The sequence below is a fragment of the Nematostella vectensis genome, chromosome 15, assembly GCF_932526225.1.
Source record: "Nematostella vectensis chromosome 15, jaNemVect1.1, whole genome shotgun sequence".
NCBI classification, from domain to species: domain Eukaryota; kingdom Metazoa; phylum Cnidaria; class Anthozoa; order Actiniaria; family Edwardsiidae; genus Nematostella; species Nematostella vectensis.
In genome coordinates, this window is record NC_064048.1 from 10652909 (window position 1) to 10667687 (window position 14779).

General features: G+C 44.5%; 4 protein-coding genes across 8 annotated transcripts in view; 1 reads left to right on the forward strand and 3 right to left on the reverse strand.

The window, feature by feature from the left end:
• The window catches only part of LOC5512957 (inositol 1,4,5-triphosphate receptor associated 2), a 44377-nt gene extending 40771 nt beyond the window's left edge, over positions 1-3606 (forward strand). Inside the window, exon 39 of the mRNA XM_048722504.1 lies at positions 2017-3606. Coding sequence (XP_048578461.1) covers positions 2017-2230 — 214 coding nt within the window. The 3' untranslated portion in view covers positions 2231-3606. The remainder of the gene's footprint in view (positions 1-2016) is intronic.
• Positions 3607-3941: 335 nt separating this feature from the next.
• LOC125560616 (uncharacterized protein K02A2.6-like) lies at positions 3942-7955 on the reverse strand. Its single transcript, XM_048722420.1, has one exon. The coding sequence runs from the start codon at positions 7953-7955 to the stop codon at positions 3942-3944; it is 4014 nt and encodes a 1337-aa protein (XP_048578377.1).
• A 1256-nt stretch (positions 7956-9211) lies between these two features.
• Positions 9212-10072, reverse strand: LOC5512956 (ATP-binding cassette sub-family C member 4-like). Its single transcript, XM_032382372.2, has one exon. It carries the CDS (start codon positions 10070-10072, stop codon positions 9212-9214), a length of 861 nt encoding a protein of 286 aa, XP_032238263.1.
• The window catches only part of LOC116618547 (ATP-binding cassette sub-family C member 4), an 11856-nt gene continuing 7072 nt past the window's right edge, over positions 9996-14779 (reverse strand). For all 5 annotated transcript variants that reach the window (XM_048722507.1, XM_048722508.1, XM_048722505.1 and 2 more), the window contains 5 exons: positions 14040-14779; positions 13523-13946; positions 10575-10721; positions 10257-10392; positions 9996-10137 (listed from right to left, as the gene is read on the reverse strand). The exon at positions 14040-14779 is cut by the window's right edge and continues 543 nt beyond it. In XM_048722507.1, coding sequence (XP_048578464.1) covers positions 10353-10392; positions 10575-10721; positions 13523-13946; positions 14040-14779 — 1351 coding nt within the window. In that variant the 3' untranslated portion in view covers positions 9996-10137; positions 10257-10352. The remainder of the gene's footprint in view (positions 10138-10256; positions 10393-10574; positions 10722-13522; positions 13947-14039) is intronic.

Genomic DNA, 14779 nt, shown 5'->3' on the forward strand with positions numbered 1-14779 from the left:
ATACTCACCCTTTCCCTTGTTCCCTCCTAGACCAGTGCCATACTCACCAATTCCCTTGTTCCCTCCTAGACCAGTGCCATGCTCACCAATTCCCTTGTTCCCTCCTAGACCAGTGCCATACTCACCAATTCCCTTGTTCCCTCCTAGACTAGTGCCATGCTCACCAATTCCCTTGTTCCCTCCTAGACCAGTGCCATACTCATCAATTCCCTGTTCCCTCCTAGACCAGTGCCATACTCACCAATTCCCTTGTTCCCTGCTAGACCAGTGCCATGCTCACCAATTCCCTTGTTCCCTGCTAGACCAGTGCCATACTCACCCTTTCCCTTGTTCCCTCCTAGACCAGTGCCATACTCACCAATTCCCTTGTTCCCTGCTAGACCAGTGCCATGCTCACCAATTCCCTTGTTCCCTGCTAGACCAGTGCCATACTCACACTTTCCCTTGTTACCTCCTAGACCAGTGCCATACTCACCCTTTCCCTTGTTCCCTCCTAGACCAGTGCCATGCTCACCAATTCGCTTGTTCCCTCCTAGACCAGTGCCATGCTCACCAATTCCCTTGTTCCCTCCTAGACCAGTGCCATACTCACCAATTCCCTTGTTCCCTCCTAGACCAGTGCCATGCTCACCAATTCCCTTGTTCCCTCCTAGACCAGTGCCATACTCACCAATTCCCTTGTTCCCTGCTAGACCGGTGCAATACTCACCCTTTCCCTGTTCCCTCCTAGACCAGTGCCATACTCACCAATTCCCTTGTTCCCTGCTAGACCAGTGCCATGCTCACCAATTCCCTTGTTCCCTGCTAGACCAGTGCCATACTCACCCTTTCCCTTGTTCCCTCCTAGACCAGTGCCATACTCACCAATTCCCTTGTTCCCTGCTAGACCAGTGCCATGCTCACCAATTCCCTTGTTCCCTGCTAGACCAGTGCCATACTCACACTTTCCCTTGTTACCTCCTAGACCAGTGCCATACTCACCCTTTCCCTTGTTCCCTCCTAGACCAGTGCCATGCTCACCAATTCGCTTGTTCCCTCCTAGACCAGTGCCATGCTCACCAATTCCCTTGTTCCCTCCTAGACCAGTGCCATACTCACCAATTCCCTTGTTCCCTCCTAGACCAGTGCCATGCTCACCAATTCCCTTGTTCCCTCCTAGACCAGTGCCATACTCACCAATTCCCTTGTTCCCTGCTAGACCGGTGCAATACTCACCCTTTCCTTGTTCCCTCCTTAGCCGGTGCCATACTCACCAATTCCCTTGTTCCCTGCTAGACCAGTGCCATACTCACCCTTTCCCTTGTTCCCTCCTAGACCAGTGCCATGCTCACCAATTCCCTTGTTCCCTCCTAGACCAGTGCCATACTCACCAATTCCCTTGTTCCCTCCTAGACCAGTGCCATACTCACCAATTCCCTTGTTCCCTGCTAGACCAGTGCCATGCTCACCAATTCCCTTGTTCCCTGCTAGACCAGTGCCATACTCACCCTTTCCCTTGTTCCCTCCTAGACTAGTGCCATGCTCACCAATTCCCTTGTTCCCTGCTAGACCAGTGCCATACTCACCAATTCCCTTGTTCCCTCCTAAACCAGTGCCATACTCACCAATTCCCTTGTTACCTCCTAGACCAGTGCCATACTCACCAATTCCCTTGTTCCCTGCTAGACCGGTGCCATACTCACCAATTCCTTTGTTCCCTGCTAGACCGGTGCCATACTCACCCTTTCCCTTGTTCCCTGCTAGACCAGTGCCATACTCACCCTTTCCCTTGTTCCCTGCTAGACCAGTGCCATACTCACCAATTCCCTTGCTCCCTGCTAGACCGGTGTCATACTCACCAATTCCCTTGTTCCCTCCTAGACCAGTGCCATACTCACCCTTTCCCTTGTTCCCTCCTAGACCGGTGCCATACTCACCAATTCCCTTGTTCCCTCCTAGGCCGGTGCCATACTCACCCTTTCCCTTGTTCCCTCCTAGACCAGTGCCATACTCACCAATTCCCTTGTTCCCTCCTAGACCGGTGCACATGCGCGGTGCCTGTGGTCGCCTCTTTCTGGCCACCCTCCGCATCATCTTCACCACCCTATTCCTCATCTTCCTACTCCTTGGCACCCTGGTCTTCTGCAACACCTACACTTCTTACAAGCTACGACGGGACCACATACCGGAATGGATAATAGAGGTCCTTGACCCTCTCATGGATCGCTACCCTGGCACGCCCAACCATTGAGCCACTGTGTCCAATTCCATGCCTTTTCTATGAGGAATTTTTCGGTCATGTATATGATAAATTTTGTGGAATTGCTTTTTGTGGCAGTTGATTATTGTAGAATTGGGCGCTGTCGTGTGTTAGCGTACGTGAATATTTTGTATATAGAGAAAATAAAGCTAGAATAGCTGATAGTTTAGCTCTTTGCCTGAGTATATATGACTATTTTCTGTATAACTGTAATATTTATATGCCTTCTATAACTCTTACATTTTATCACAATTTTCTCCTTTTTTTTCTTTTCTATTGAAGGATGTTAATTAGCTGCTAAGATCCGACTATAACGTGATAACGAATATGCGTTCCTGTTATCTTCTGGGAATTATTGGCGATTTTCCTATCAATGGATTTTTTCTTATAGCAAAAGTACCTCAACTTATCTGAATACAGCCATCTAAAATGCCCTCTAGGTCGATTTCTAAACCTTATATTAAATGCAGGAATCCTAATGTAAAACAAATCGAAACAATAACGTGATTCAATTAGTTTATCAGTGCATATTAAGATTTTCTCACGCTCATTACTGATCATTGCGCTTCTGCTTAAAGTCGCTAACTAAAAAGCTCGTTCTATATCGGAAAGTGTTGATACAACAAACAAAACAAAAAACTGTTTCCAGACAATCATCCAGGGAATGTATTTTCCCAACAATGCCATGCGGCATATCCATGCGACATCAAAGTCAATTCAAACGATATTTAAAGAGCCTTTTCAGCCACTCCTTTCTGATTCAAAATTATCGCAGCAGATTTCCTATATGGATGAAAACGTTACTTTCTTTTTATATTTCGCTAGAATGAAAAAATTGCAGCTGAGACTCTTTCATTATTAGTGACGATTTATATATGTTAGATGAAACAGCATCAACAACGAAAGGCGCGTTAGAAAATACTTGTTTTATTTAGAAATGTTAAGATTGCTTAGGAAAATTGTATCTACTGCTGAGGTGCGTTAATGGATGATATATGTAAATAGTCTAAAGTCATTAAGCATTCGACACATTTCCCTGTTCATGCCCTAGAAAACTTTTTCTACAGAAACAGGATATATCTATCGGGCATCTAGAAATTTAGTCATCATATTAGATCTGTTGAAAACCTGTTAGCAACCATTTTTTGCTTAACAAGGAATATCTCTGGAATATTGAATATTTTAAATTAAAATTAAAAAAATAAACTACTGTAGAAGATGATTACAAAAATTAATATATGATGATTATGTTGGTCAAAAGAGAGAGAGAGAGCAATTATTATATTTATGTCAGAGAATACTAGTTCACCGTAGTATTGTTGTACAATTTTTACTAATATCACATTAAAACGCGATTTCGGGTTTAATGTTTGAGTTTTTTTTTTTTTTTTTTTGGGGGGGGAAGGGAAGGGCAAGAGGTGTAATAAATGTTGTATGTGCCTATAATAACCTTGGTTATCCTTTAATTAGCACACGAACTTTCCATAATAAACCAACAACAACTTGACAGGCCGTTCGCCTCAGAACATGTGTCACCTGAGCCTACACTATTTACAGCGGTCTACTTCCTGACACAGGTATCCCGGTCAGTATATGACACTTCCTCCTTCCTAGCTAAAGCATACTACAGTACACCAATGATATGTGTGTCTATGTGTCCAAGTCCTGGTGAACCCAACAAGTATTGCAACAAGGACCTTATTTACAAAACATAGTCATTTAAATGACTTGGGGTTTGTCGAACTCTCGTAGGATAGCGGCTCTCTGTAGTAGCAATAGGCACTGACTGAGTATCGTCTGGTGTCGCTGCAACTGGCTCGCATATGGGGGTGGTGGATGTCGGTGGCACCAGACTTTCTATTGGAACTGTGTCTACACCGGCCAGCTCCATTGGACCTAAGGAGATATTAGAATTCCCCCTAGGCTTCTCATTGACGTCTGTGTCTGCCTCTCGCTTCAGCAAATGGTCAATGTGTCTGCGCACAAGTCTACCGTCTATGAGCTCAACTTCATACGAAAGAGGACCAGTTACCTTGGAGATTTTACCTTTGAACCACCTGACTCCATGTCCAAAGTTCTTGGCTCTTACCAAGTCCCCTGCTGTAAATGCTCTCAGTGGTGTCTTCCCATCGTGATATCTCTTCATATTACTCTGGTTGTCCCTGACTCGACCTCGGAGAGCAGGGTGTAACAAGTCAAACCTTGTTTTCAACTTCCGGCCGTTTAACAGTTCCGCTGGGCTACGACCGGTTGTCGTGTGAGGTGTAACACGGTATTGGAAGAGGAATCTCTGCAGTATTGTCGTCAAATCTCTTCCAGGCGTTCTCTCTATCCCTTCCTTTACTGTCTGCACGGTTCGCTCTGCCTGCCCATTGCTGGATGGGTGTAGTGGCGCAACCGGGATGTGCTGGATGCCGTTCTTACTGAAGAATGTTGACAGTTCTTCCGAGATAAGGTTAGGACCATTATCCGATACAACAACATCTGGAATACCGTTCCGTGCGAAGCATTCACGCAGCTTGTCTATGGTTGCTTGAGATGTTGTTGACTTCATCAGGTATGTCTCAATCCACTTGGAGTAAGCATCAGTTATAACCAGTAACATGTGACCTTCGACCGGCCCACCGTAGTCTAGGTGGATCCGCTTCCAGGGACCATCGGGATATTCCCATGGGTGCAATGGAGCTGATGGCGGGTTTCTTCTCCGGTCCTGGCAAACATCACATCTCCTCACTATCTCTGCTAGCTCTTCATCCATTCCGGGCCACCAAACGTAACTCCTGGCCAAGGCCTTCATCCGATTGATGCCCGGATGTGCAGAGTGGAGCTCTCGCTTGACTTGATCTCTACCATCGGGTGGAATTATAACTCTCGCACCCCATAAGATACACCCATCTTGGACGCTTAACTCGTCTCTCCTCTTGCGATAGGGTGTAAGGGCTGGATCTGTGTCATCTGTCGGCCATCCGCGTAACAGGTACTCATGTACATGTGCGAGTACAGGATCTTTCCTTGTCCAATGGCTGATCTGCTCTGAGGTCAAGATAGAGCAGTCTTCTAACTCTTCTATCATCAATACTCTGTCTTCAGTACGCGCTTTCACAGGTAAAGGCAGTCGGGACATACAGTCTGCATTGGCATGCTGATTTCCTGCTCTGTACTTCATGTGGTACTGGTATGCCCTCATCAATATGGACCATCGCTGAATTCTGGGCGATGCCATGACCGGTGTCTGCTTCGCCTCATGGAACAGTGACAGTAATGGCTTGTGGTCCGTGATTATATCAAAATCTCGACCAAACACATACTTGTGGAACTTCTTTAGCCCGAAGACAACGGCGGCTCCCTCCTTGTCTAGTTGGCTGTAGTTCTTCTCAGCATCGCTAAGGGTGCGACTTGCAAACCCAATAGGTCGTTCGGAGCCATCCTCCATGATATGGGATAGGACTGCGCCTAGGCCATACTGGGAAGCGTCACAATGGAGTACTAGTGCTCTTTCGGTATCATAGTGTACCAAAAGTCCTGCTGAGAGAATCATCTTCTTGGTTAGTTCAAAACATGTTTGCTGTTCTGGTCCCCAGTGCCACTTCACCCCATGCTCTAGGAGCTTGTGCAGAGGGTGAAGGACCTGAGACAGACCCTTCAAGAATTTACCGTAGTAATTCAATAGGCCTAGGTATGCCTTCAGTTCCGTGACGTTCTCCGGTGTCTTGGCCTTAACTAGTGCCTCAACCTTGTCCTTGACTGGAGATATGCCCGTCTTGTCAATCTGATGACCCAGGTATACAACCTTGTCCTGCATAAACACACACTTCTCTCTCTTAAGTCTCAGTCCTGCCTCATCAAGCCTTGCTAGGACCTTCTCTAAATTCTCAAGCGATTCCGCAGTGCTCTCACCTGTCACAAGGATATCGTCTAGGTATACAGCTACCTGAGGTATTCCATGCAGCAGTTCTTCTATGGCACGTTGGAAGGCCGCTGGGGCGCTGGCGACTCCATACGGCAGACGTTTATACTGAAACATACCCTTCACCGTGTTGATGGTTGTGAACTTCCTGCTATCTGGGTCAAGTTCAACCTGAGAATATGCATGAGAAAGATCAAGCTTATGATAGATAGTTCCTCCTGCTATTTGAGCAGTCAACTCCTCCAAGGTGGGTATTGGGTACTGCTCGACCTTGGAAACCTTGTTAACAGTGACCTTATAGTCCCCACACAGTCTAATCTCACCGTTAGGTTTCAGTACTGGGACTACCGGCGCTGCCCAGTCTGAATGTCTGATAGGCTCTATCACATCCTGTTCCACGAGTCGGTCAATCTCTGCAATTACCTTGCTCTTCATAGCAAATGGGAGTGAGCGCGGTTTGTAGAAAAGTGGCTTTGCGCTGGGGTCAACAATAATCTTAGCTTGCGTGCCTTTCATCTTCCCCAATTCGTCCCTAAAAATATCTGGGTGCCTTTCAAGCACAGTCTCTAGGGTCAGGGTTTCCTTGAGGTGGTTTACACTTATCACGCTAAGCTGCTCTACTACATCCCTCCCGGCAAGATTAACCCTCTTGTGATTTGTAACGACAACTGAGGTGGTGCACGAGTTGCCATGGTAACTGACAACAGTCTCAATAGTTCCCAGGACTTTCAATTTGTGTCCTGTAAAAGAAGTTAGGTCTAACTCAGATGACTTCATTTTGTGGAAACTTGGCAGAGTTTTGGCGGTTTCTTCCGAAATTAAGGTATAGGGTGACCCTGTATCTATTTCAAACTCAATTGGCCTCCCGTCTACTTCTAGGTTTACAGTGATTGGTGGAACTTTATTTCCTGGGTTCCTAATGTGATACATTCCCTCGGGACCCCCTTCACTATCTTCATCTTCACTGAAAACTTCTTCTTCAACATGGGTAATGGTAGCCCCGGACCGGCATGCACTTTTTGCATGGCCTTTCTTCCCACATTTGTAGCAATTCTGATCTTTAAACCAGCATGATTGTGGGTCATGGGAATTTCCACATCTGTAACATTCTCCCCCTGATTTGTCTCCTGACATGGGTGTCTTTTGGGACCCCTTAACCTGCCCCCTTTTGTTTTCATAGTTACCCCTCTGTCTAGTGGGGCCTCCCTTCCCTTTAGGCCTTTGGGGGTAGTGCACTTGGTTTACTGAGGGCTCCTCTTGTGCAACACTTTTCTGCATTTCTCTAACATTGCGGCGTGCCGATTCATATGCCTCTGCGATCTGGAAAGCCTTATCGAATGTTAGGTCTCCATCTGGTGTGGATAAGATTTTCTGTTGGATTTCTGCATCATTTATGCCAGCGATAAATCTGTCCTTCATGGCTCGGTTAAGAAATCCTCCGAAATTACATGGAACTGCTAATCTCCTGAGTTCCGCAACATACATCATGACACTTTCATTACTTCTCCTAATTCTCGAGTTAAAGTAAAGACTCGCGCTCGCTTCGGAAAGCTTCGGTTTAAAGTGATGTTTCACTGCCTTGGTGATAAACTCAAATGTTTTGTCCGCCGGTTTCTCCGGTAAACACAAACTTTTGATTATGTGGTACGCTTTTGGGCCTACGTTGGCACACAAAATGCTCACTTTGAACTTGTCTTCTGTTATTTTGTTTGCAGCAAAATAATGTTCGTATATTTCTATAAACTCCGTCCAATTGTGTTCGGTCTCATCAAAAGCAAAGAGGTTGCCATACAACGCTGCGGTCGCCATATTTCATGGAACAAACTCACCGGATTTTCGATCCTTCGTCGGGTTTCTTCGGTCCCAATTTACCACTAGCGCCTTCTTCTTGACTTATTTTCGGTTTTTCTCTCGTCGCCACGTATAATAACCTTGGTTATCCTTTAATTAGCACACGAACTTTCCATAATAAACCAACAACAACTTGACAGGCCGTTCGCCTCAGAACATGTGTCACCTGAGCCTACACTATTTACAGCGGTCTACTTCCTGACACAGGTATCCCGGTCAGTATATGACAGTGCCTCTCTTCCGTCGCCTACATTTATTTGTTCCAAGTTTGGCTTCAGATTGTTTACTAACTATAACATTAATGATAATGAAAAAATGCATTTTAGGTATTCTTTCTAGGTTGTTTGGCATTGCGTCCTAATTTTCCTATATTACCAGGTGGTCATGTATTCCACCAAATTGCTTTGTCAAATCTTGATTTCCGTCCAATTGCACGTCTATTTGGTTCTCCCCGCTGTGTGAGCTTGCAAATGTCCATTCCAATCTCCTTCTTAAGGCCGGGCTAAACATTTAAACATGTTTGTCAAACATTGAAATCGAACTCTCGTGCGAGCATGTTTTTGGGAGGTGGCTAAACACAAAAACATTTTTCATAAACATGAGCGCGCGAAATGTTCGACAAGCATGTTTGAATGTTTAGCCAGGCCTTTACGGTTTCTGCCTCCACAGTCTAGAAGTCTACCGGTTAATCTTCACTAATGAAAAGTGAGCGTGCAAATGTCCAGTCCAATCTCCTTCTTATGGTCTCTGCCTCTACCACAGTCTGTAGAAGTCTACTGGTTACATTTTCACTGTTATACTTTATCTTCAGCTTTATACCAGCGATCATATGATCAGCTGTTACGGCGCTGAAAACTGGTTCTTTTTCTAGTCCATAGAAGAGCCATGCACTTAGCAAACTGTACACACTAGACTTGTACCACTAGACTTGCCGGTGCGCGAATTCCTACTTGTCTGTTTATGTTCCCTGCCCGTTCCCTCGTTCGCGCTTTGTAACCGCCGCCACCTGGTAAATGAGTAACACTCTACCCCTACTAGTGGGGAAGGGAAAAATCGCGCCGTTAGGTGGTCGAGTTACTCATTTACCAGGCGGCGAGGTAACGCGTAGGATATACAACTAGTTTAGGTAGGAATACGTTTTTTATTTTCAACACTAACAATAAGACATCATTTCGGAGTAAAATTGTCTTATATCCCGTAATTTGATCTTGCTTCTATAGGCCCGACATCATCTTTTTATCGTGTGATCGAACCAGATGCGCAAAGAACCCATCACTTTTTCTGGCAAGTATCTCGGGCTCACCGTACTCAACCACGCGACCAGTATCTATGACAACCACCTTGTCATAGTCCATAATAGTATTGACTCGATGCGCGATGGTCAGCACAGTGACGTCAGCAAACTTATCTCGTATAACCTGTTGCACTAACCGGTCAGTCCGGTAATCCACGTTGGCTGTGGCCTCGTCGAGTACTAATAGCTTGGACTTCTGAAGTAATGCGCGTGCAAGACACAAGAGCTGTCTTTCTCCGACACTGAATCCACTGCCAGACTCACCCAGACGGTACTCCAGTTTTCCAGGAAGACGTTTGACACATTTCATCATTTGTACATTTTCCAGTGCCGTCCAGACTTCCTGATTTGTGAATTGCTGCATAGGATCAAGGTTTCTTTTAAGCGTTCCAGAAAATAAAACAGGTTCTTGGGTTATAACTGCCATTGCTTTACGCGCACTTTGAATATCCAATGTGCCCAAATCTACTCCGTCAATCAGTACTCGTCCTTTGGGCTCCGGCATGCGAAATAGTGCGGCTACCAAACTAGACTTGCCCGCTCCGGTGCGACCTACGATGCCGACTTTCTCCTTGGGTTGCACTTCGAGGCTGATTCCCTCCAAGACGCGGGCTCCACCTTCATGGTACACTAGTGACATGTCCTGCACGCTGAGCGCTCCTCGGTCGGGCCAGTCCTCTGGCGGTAAGGTCCGGCGATGGTAGCCTGGTTCTGAAGGCAGCTTTGTGTAAGAAATTATTCTTTCGACTGATGTCATAAGACACTCGACTTCGGTCGCCATCCTGACACCATACTGCGTGGAATCCAGGCATTGTATAGCACAGGTAAGTAGCAAACCTGAGACACCTGAAGAAAACAAACAGTCTAGTTTGCGCACTAAACTCTTGATTTGCGCAAACCAAATCGCACGTTTTCTTGATTTATTTTAGCCAGACAGGACATATTTTGGTGGACGTTTTTCATACCTGGGTCCTGATTTAGCAGCTGAGATCCGACTGCTACAACAGCAACAAAGAAACTGGCAATCAGGTCTGTGTACAAGTTTGCCCATCGGCCTGTGGTCAAGACGAGCTTGAACGCGCGGGTATGCTCATTTGGTTCCTAAAAGATGATTATTGTTTGTGTTTAAACACGCTACTAAAGGTGTTTTACGTTTATCACAAAATGCGGTAATGGCGAGCAGCAGTGGAAGATATGTTACAGGATAAATGAGTGAACAATATACGAAGAACAAAAATAAAGTCAGGAGATTAATAGTTTAAGAAAAAATGGATAATACAAACCTAATATGGGCATCCATAAAGCTGCCCTCCATTTGGAAAGAGTGCACGCTTTCTAACCCCGCCATGGTGTCGGACACGTGTGCAATTACTGGACTACTCTTGATGCTTTCTAGCCTTTGAAGGTCCCTTGCGGTCCGGAGGTAGAATCTAGAATATGTAAAAACTGTGTTGACTTCAAACTATCCAACCATATCAAGAGAATGTGATGTTAGAGAACTCCGTTACCCATGATAGTGATCCTGACAAATATCTTTAAAACAAACAACTTTTTTTCAGATTGTGTGAGTTTAGTCGCATTGCGGCTGGATTAACTAGTTAATATTATGTGGACCAGGTTATGTTGGACGTCGTTAGCAAGGCAGAAAGAACAAAGTTTGATAAGCTAAATACTAAACAACGAAATTCCCTTAAGGTTGTTGGGACATTTCTCCGAGGGCAGTTGTTAGGAAAACTTCAAGACCTTATAAATCCGTTAAACATTGGTGAAATGGAATTAATTTAGGCGTGGCATCATTGTTCATGAATCTCTAAATTTTAATGACGTCCTGCGGCGTTGACATCCTTACATGACTGCAAAACGGATTTCTATAAATTCTATATTCTTAGCTGTAGCTTTATAACATTATTCGGGAGGGTGCCTACATGGTTACAAAGGTATTTTCGATTCTTCCAAATAACGAAATAATCAAATTTTCGCAACATTTTTATTATTTTTCTTCTCTTATTTTAATAATTTCTTCAAAGGTCCTGTGAACACCACGGGGTAATTTACAGGCTTACCAACCTCTCAGTAAGTCTCCATTCAATCCCGCCTAAAAGTATGAGGTTCCCGGATGATCACGCGCGCGCCTAACAGCCGAATCGCTAAGCAACGGGATATGTACCAATACCCTTAACCGACCCTAGTCAGACTGGGCTATTTTAATCTATATCAGCCAATCCTGTTTTAAAAACTGTCGTTTTTCTAGCTCGTTCGGTCATTTCCTTATTAGTCATTACCATATTTGGGAGTCTGTTTTTCCCCTTTTTATCGCTCTAGAACTTTGTAAGTCGAGAATTTCCCTGTAAACTTGCAGGTTTTGTGTTTACTACGATTTTGCTGGCAGCCATCTTGGAAATGGAGCCTAGTCCCTATTGTTTTAGAATATCACAGGTCATATCAAACATATTCCCCACGGATATTGTCCTTCGTATGCATTGCCTTATATGGGCATTGATGCCCATATTTAGAAGAGCTAAAGTTTACCCGCTCCCTGATCTACATAAAACATGGTGAAAAATGCTGATTCCTTTCAATTTGAGACTCGAGGCAAAAATGTGTCAAAAAAACTTTATCGTTTGGTCAAATCTTTATCACACAAGTCTTGAAAAGCCCTTAGACCCAGGCCTCCAAGAGATTGGCCGAGCGAGATTTAAGGTCACCCAAATATTGATATGCTCCCGTGCGCTCGCCCCAGGCTCTTTTAGACCATTTAGAAAAACGACAGCCATTGATTGATGTGTGTCTGTGACTGGGAGGGGGGGGGGATAGGTGGGGCTTTTTCCTGAACCGCTTAGGTTATGATCATCAAACCTACAGACAATGATCACCATCAAACAAACATCGTCACGCTGTGTTTTGGGTGTCGTCGAATAAATAAAGATGTCATGTTGACGTCATCTTGGTGTTTTTTTCTTGACTGTAAAATGTTTTTAATAGGGGTGGTATAAATTATTTACATAACTGTAAGGTCATCGAAATAACTTATGGATGGAATGTACCAAAAAAAAAGAATTGCTTTCCGCACTTTCGACACTAGCTAATATCAACTAATGACGTCATAGTTACGTCATGAAATGTATTAACAGATGATAACCATTTCTATATCTTTGGAATCATTTGGTCTATCGCTCTAGAAATTCTTACATAAATCTCAAGATCTTACAAATGATCCGCACACTGACATTCGGGTGTGGTAGGATAAAAAGTGACGTCACAATTCTTCAAGTAATACCCATAGTTCCCTTAGAGTATAAAATATAAAATTTAGAGCCAAATATAACTTGAAAAGGAGGCAAAACTATTTGAACAAGGCTTTCATTTGAAAAGGAGGCAAAACTATTTGAACAAGGCTTTCATTATTGAAATATATCATCTAAAGAATAGACTCTAACTTATAAAAAAAAATGAAAAAAAAAAAATATTATCCGCCATCTTGGTCCGCCATCTTGGATTCGCCATCATATTTCCTTAGAAAAACACACTATTAACGGTAAAAGGATGGAGATGTAAAGTAACTGTAAAACTATCAATTTGAATGCAAATGACAAATTTCAATTATCGGTGCAATTCGATAAAGAAATCAGTTGATAGTCTGGGATAAAAATCACCCCGCCCGCTTGCCACTACATAAAAGTTTTAGTCAGCTCAGGTACTTAAACTTCACCCCTTTTTAGTTTTTAAAAAGCTTTGTCTTAGAAACTGGTTGCCATGGTAACATTAACGTCAAACCGACATGGCGATCCACCAAAATGTCCACAGATACATTTTAGAAAAGGTCACCAACTTTCATCCTCTTAGCCACTCTTGTTCAAAAGTTATAGCCGTTTTTCTGGAGGGGGACGGGGGACTCTTTTAGTCTGAATAGGGTTAATTTTGCTGAAATGCGACTTGCTTTGCGAAGCGCTATCCGTGTGTACTAGAAAGCCCGGTCAAGCTGCGTTGCGTTATCTGAGCTACTACTTCGCGCGCAATCAAACGCATTTGAGGGAAAACAAAAGGTAATGTCGTTGTCTATAATTTAGTACACGCTCTGTTCCTCCTGCCCTTTGCATGTGTGGGTCACTGCGCATAGGGCATTGAATTGACTGAAGTGGAAAACGGTGAATACAACGATTGTCAATATCTTCGAGTCCGTGTTTGTATAACCCAATTCTGGCCAACAATGAACCGATATAAAGTTACGTACCTCACATGCAGCCAGAAAACCAGCAGTATCGGAACGATTCCCACGACAAACCACAGGTTTACTACTGCAGTGAGGACCAACGTCCCTAAAAACTGACTTATTATAACACACGCAATGTACAGCCCGGCGGGCAGTAAGCCGTCCATGCTTCCGGTATCCTTAGAGAACCGATTCATGATCCGACCTTCGGGATTCATGTCGAAGAAAGAAACAGGACATTTGATTACGGCCTCTGTCATTCTGTCGTGAAGTTTTAGAGATGCACGGGTTGTAGAAAGGATAAAGATGTCCGCTCTGCTGAAAACGAATAAGAAGGCTGCGCAGATGAGACCGCAGTAAACGCCAAGTGTCACACCACTCCTCTGTTGGTCACGCGTCATGCGTGACATCATAGATAACCACCAGTATGGAGTAACGCGAGCAGCTGTAAGAATAATGGATCGTTATTGCGCATGATGGAACATATATTGCACTTATACATATAGTAAATTCATGAATGACCACTGAATTATTTTACCTTCAGCTATGAACCAGAAGACAATTATCAGACAGATAACGGGAGAAGAAAGACTTGCGCGGAGGTACTGCCAATACAACTTCCACGTCACCGTACCCAAGACCCTGTCCTCCGCTTCTTCTTCCACGTCCTTATGCCCTGTAGTCTCTCTTATCTTCCCCTTTGTTTCGACCGCGTCCTGCTCCGCTCCACTTCCCGCCTCAGAGCGTGTTCTCTTCGCCTCATCCATCATCTCCTTTAACGCACTGCTCTCCTTGATTTCATCATAGCCGCCCTGAGTTTTAACGCGACCCTTTTCTAGTATCATCACGTGATCAGCGTGGGCCAATTGTTGTGCTTGATGAGTCGCGAGAATCCGGAGTTTGCTTCCCAGCTCACCGCAGATGCACTTGTCAAATATATGCTGCCCCACGTGGGCGTCCACCGCGCTAAGAGGATCGTCCAAAAGAAAGATATCCGCGTCCGAGTACACCGCGCGTGCTAGACTGACACGAGACCGCTGACCCCTACTTAGGGTTACTCCCCGCTGACCAATCATACTAAGGTCACCTTTAGGCAATCGACGAATGTCATCCACTAAATCACACAATTCGATGACATGATCGTATTTCTTTTTAATATACGTCTTACCAAAAAGAATGTTCTCTCTGAAGGTGTCTGAAAACACCCAAGGTGTTTCACTCACAAACGCTGTCTTCCCGCGCACGTCAACAGATCCGTGTTTTATTGGGATCTCTCTG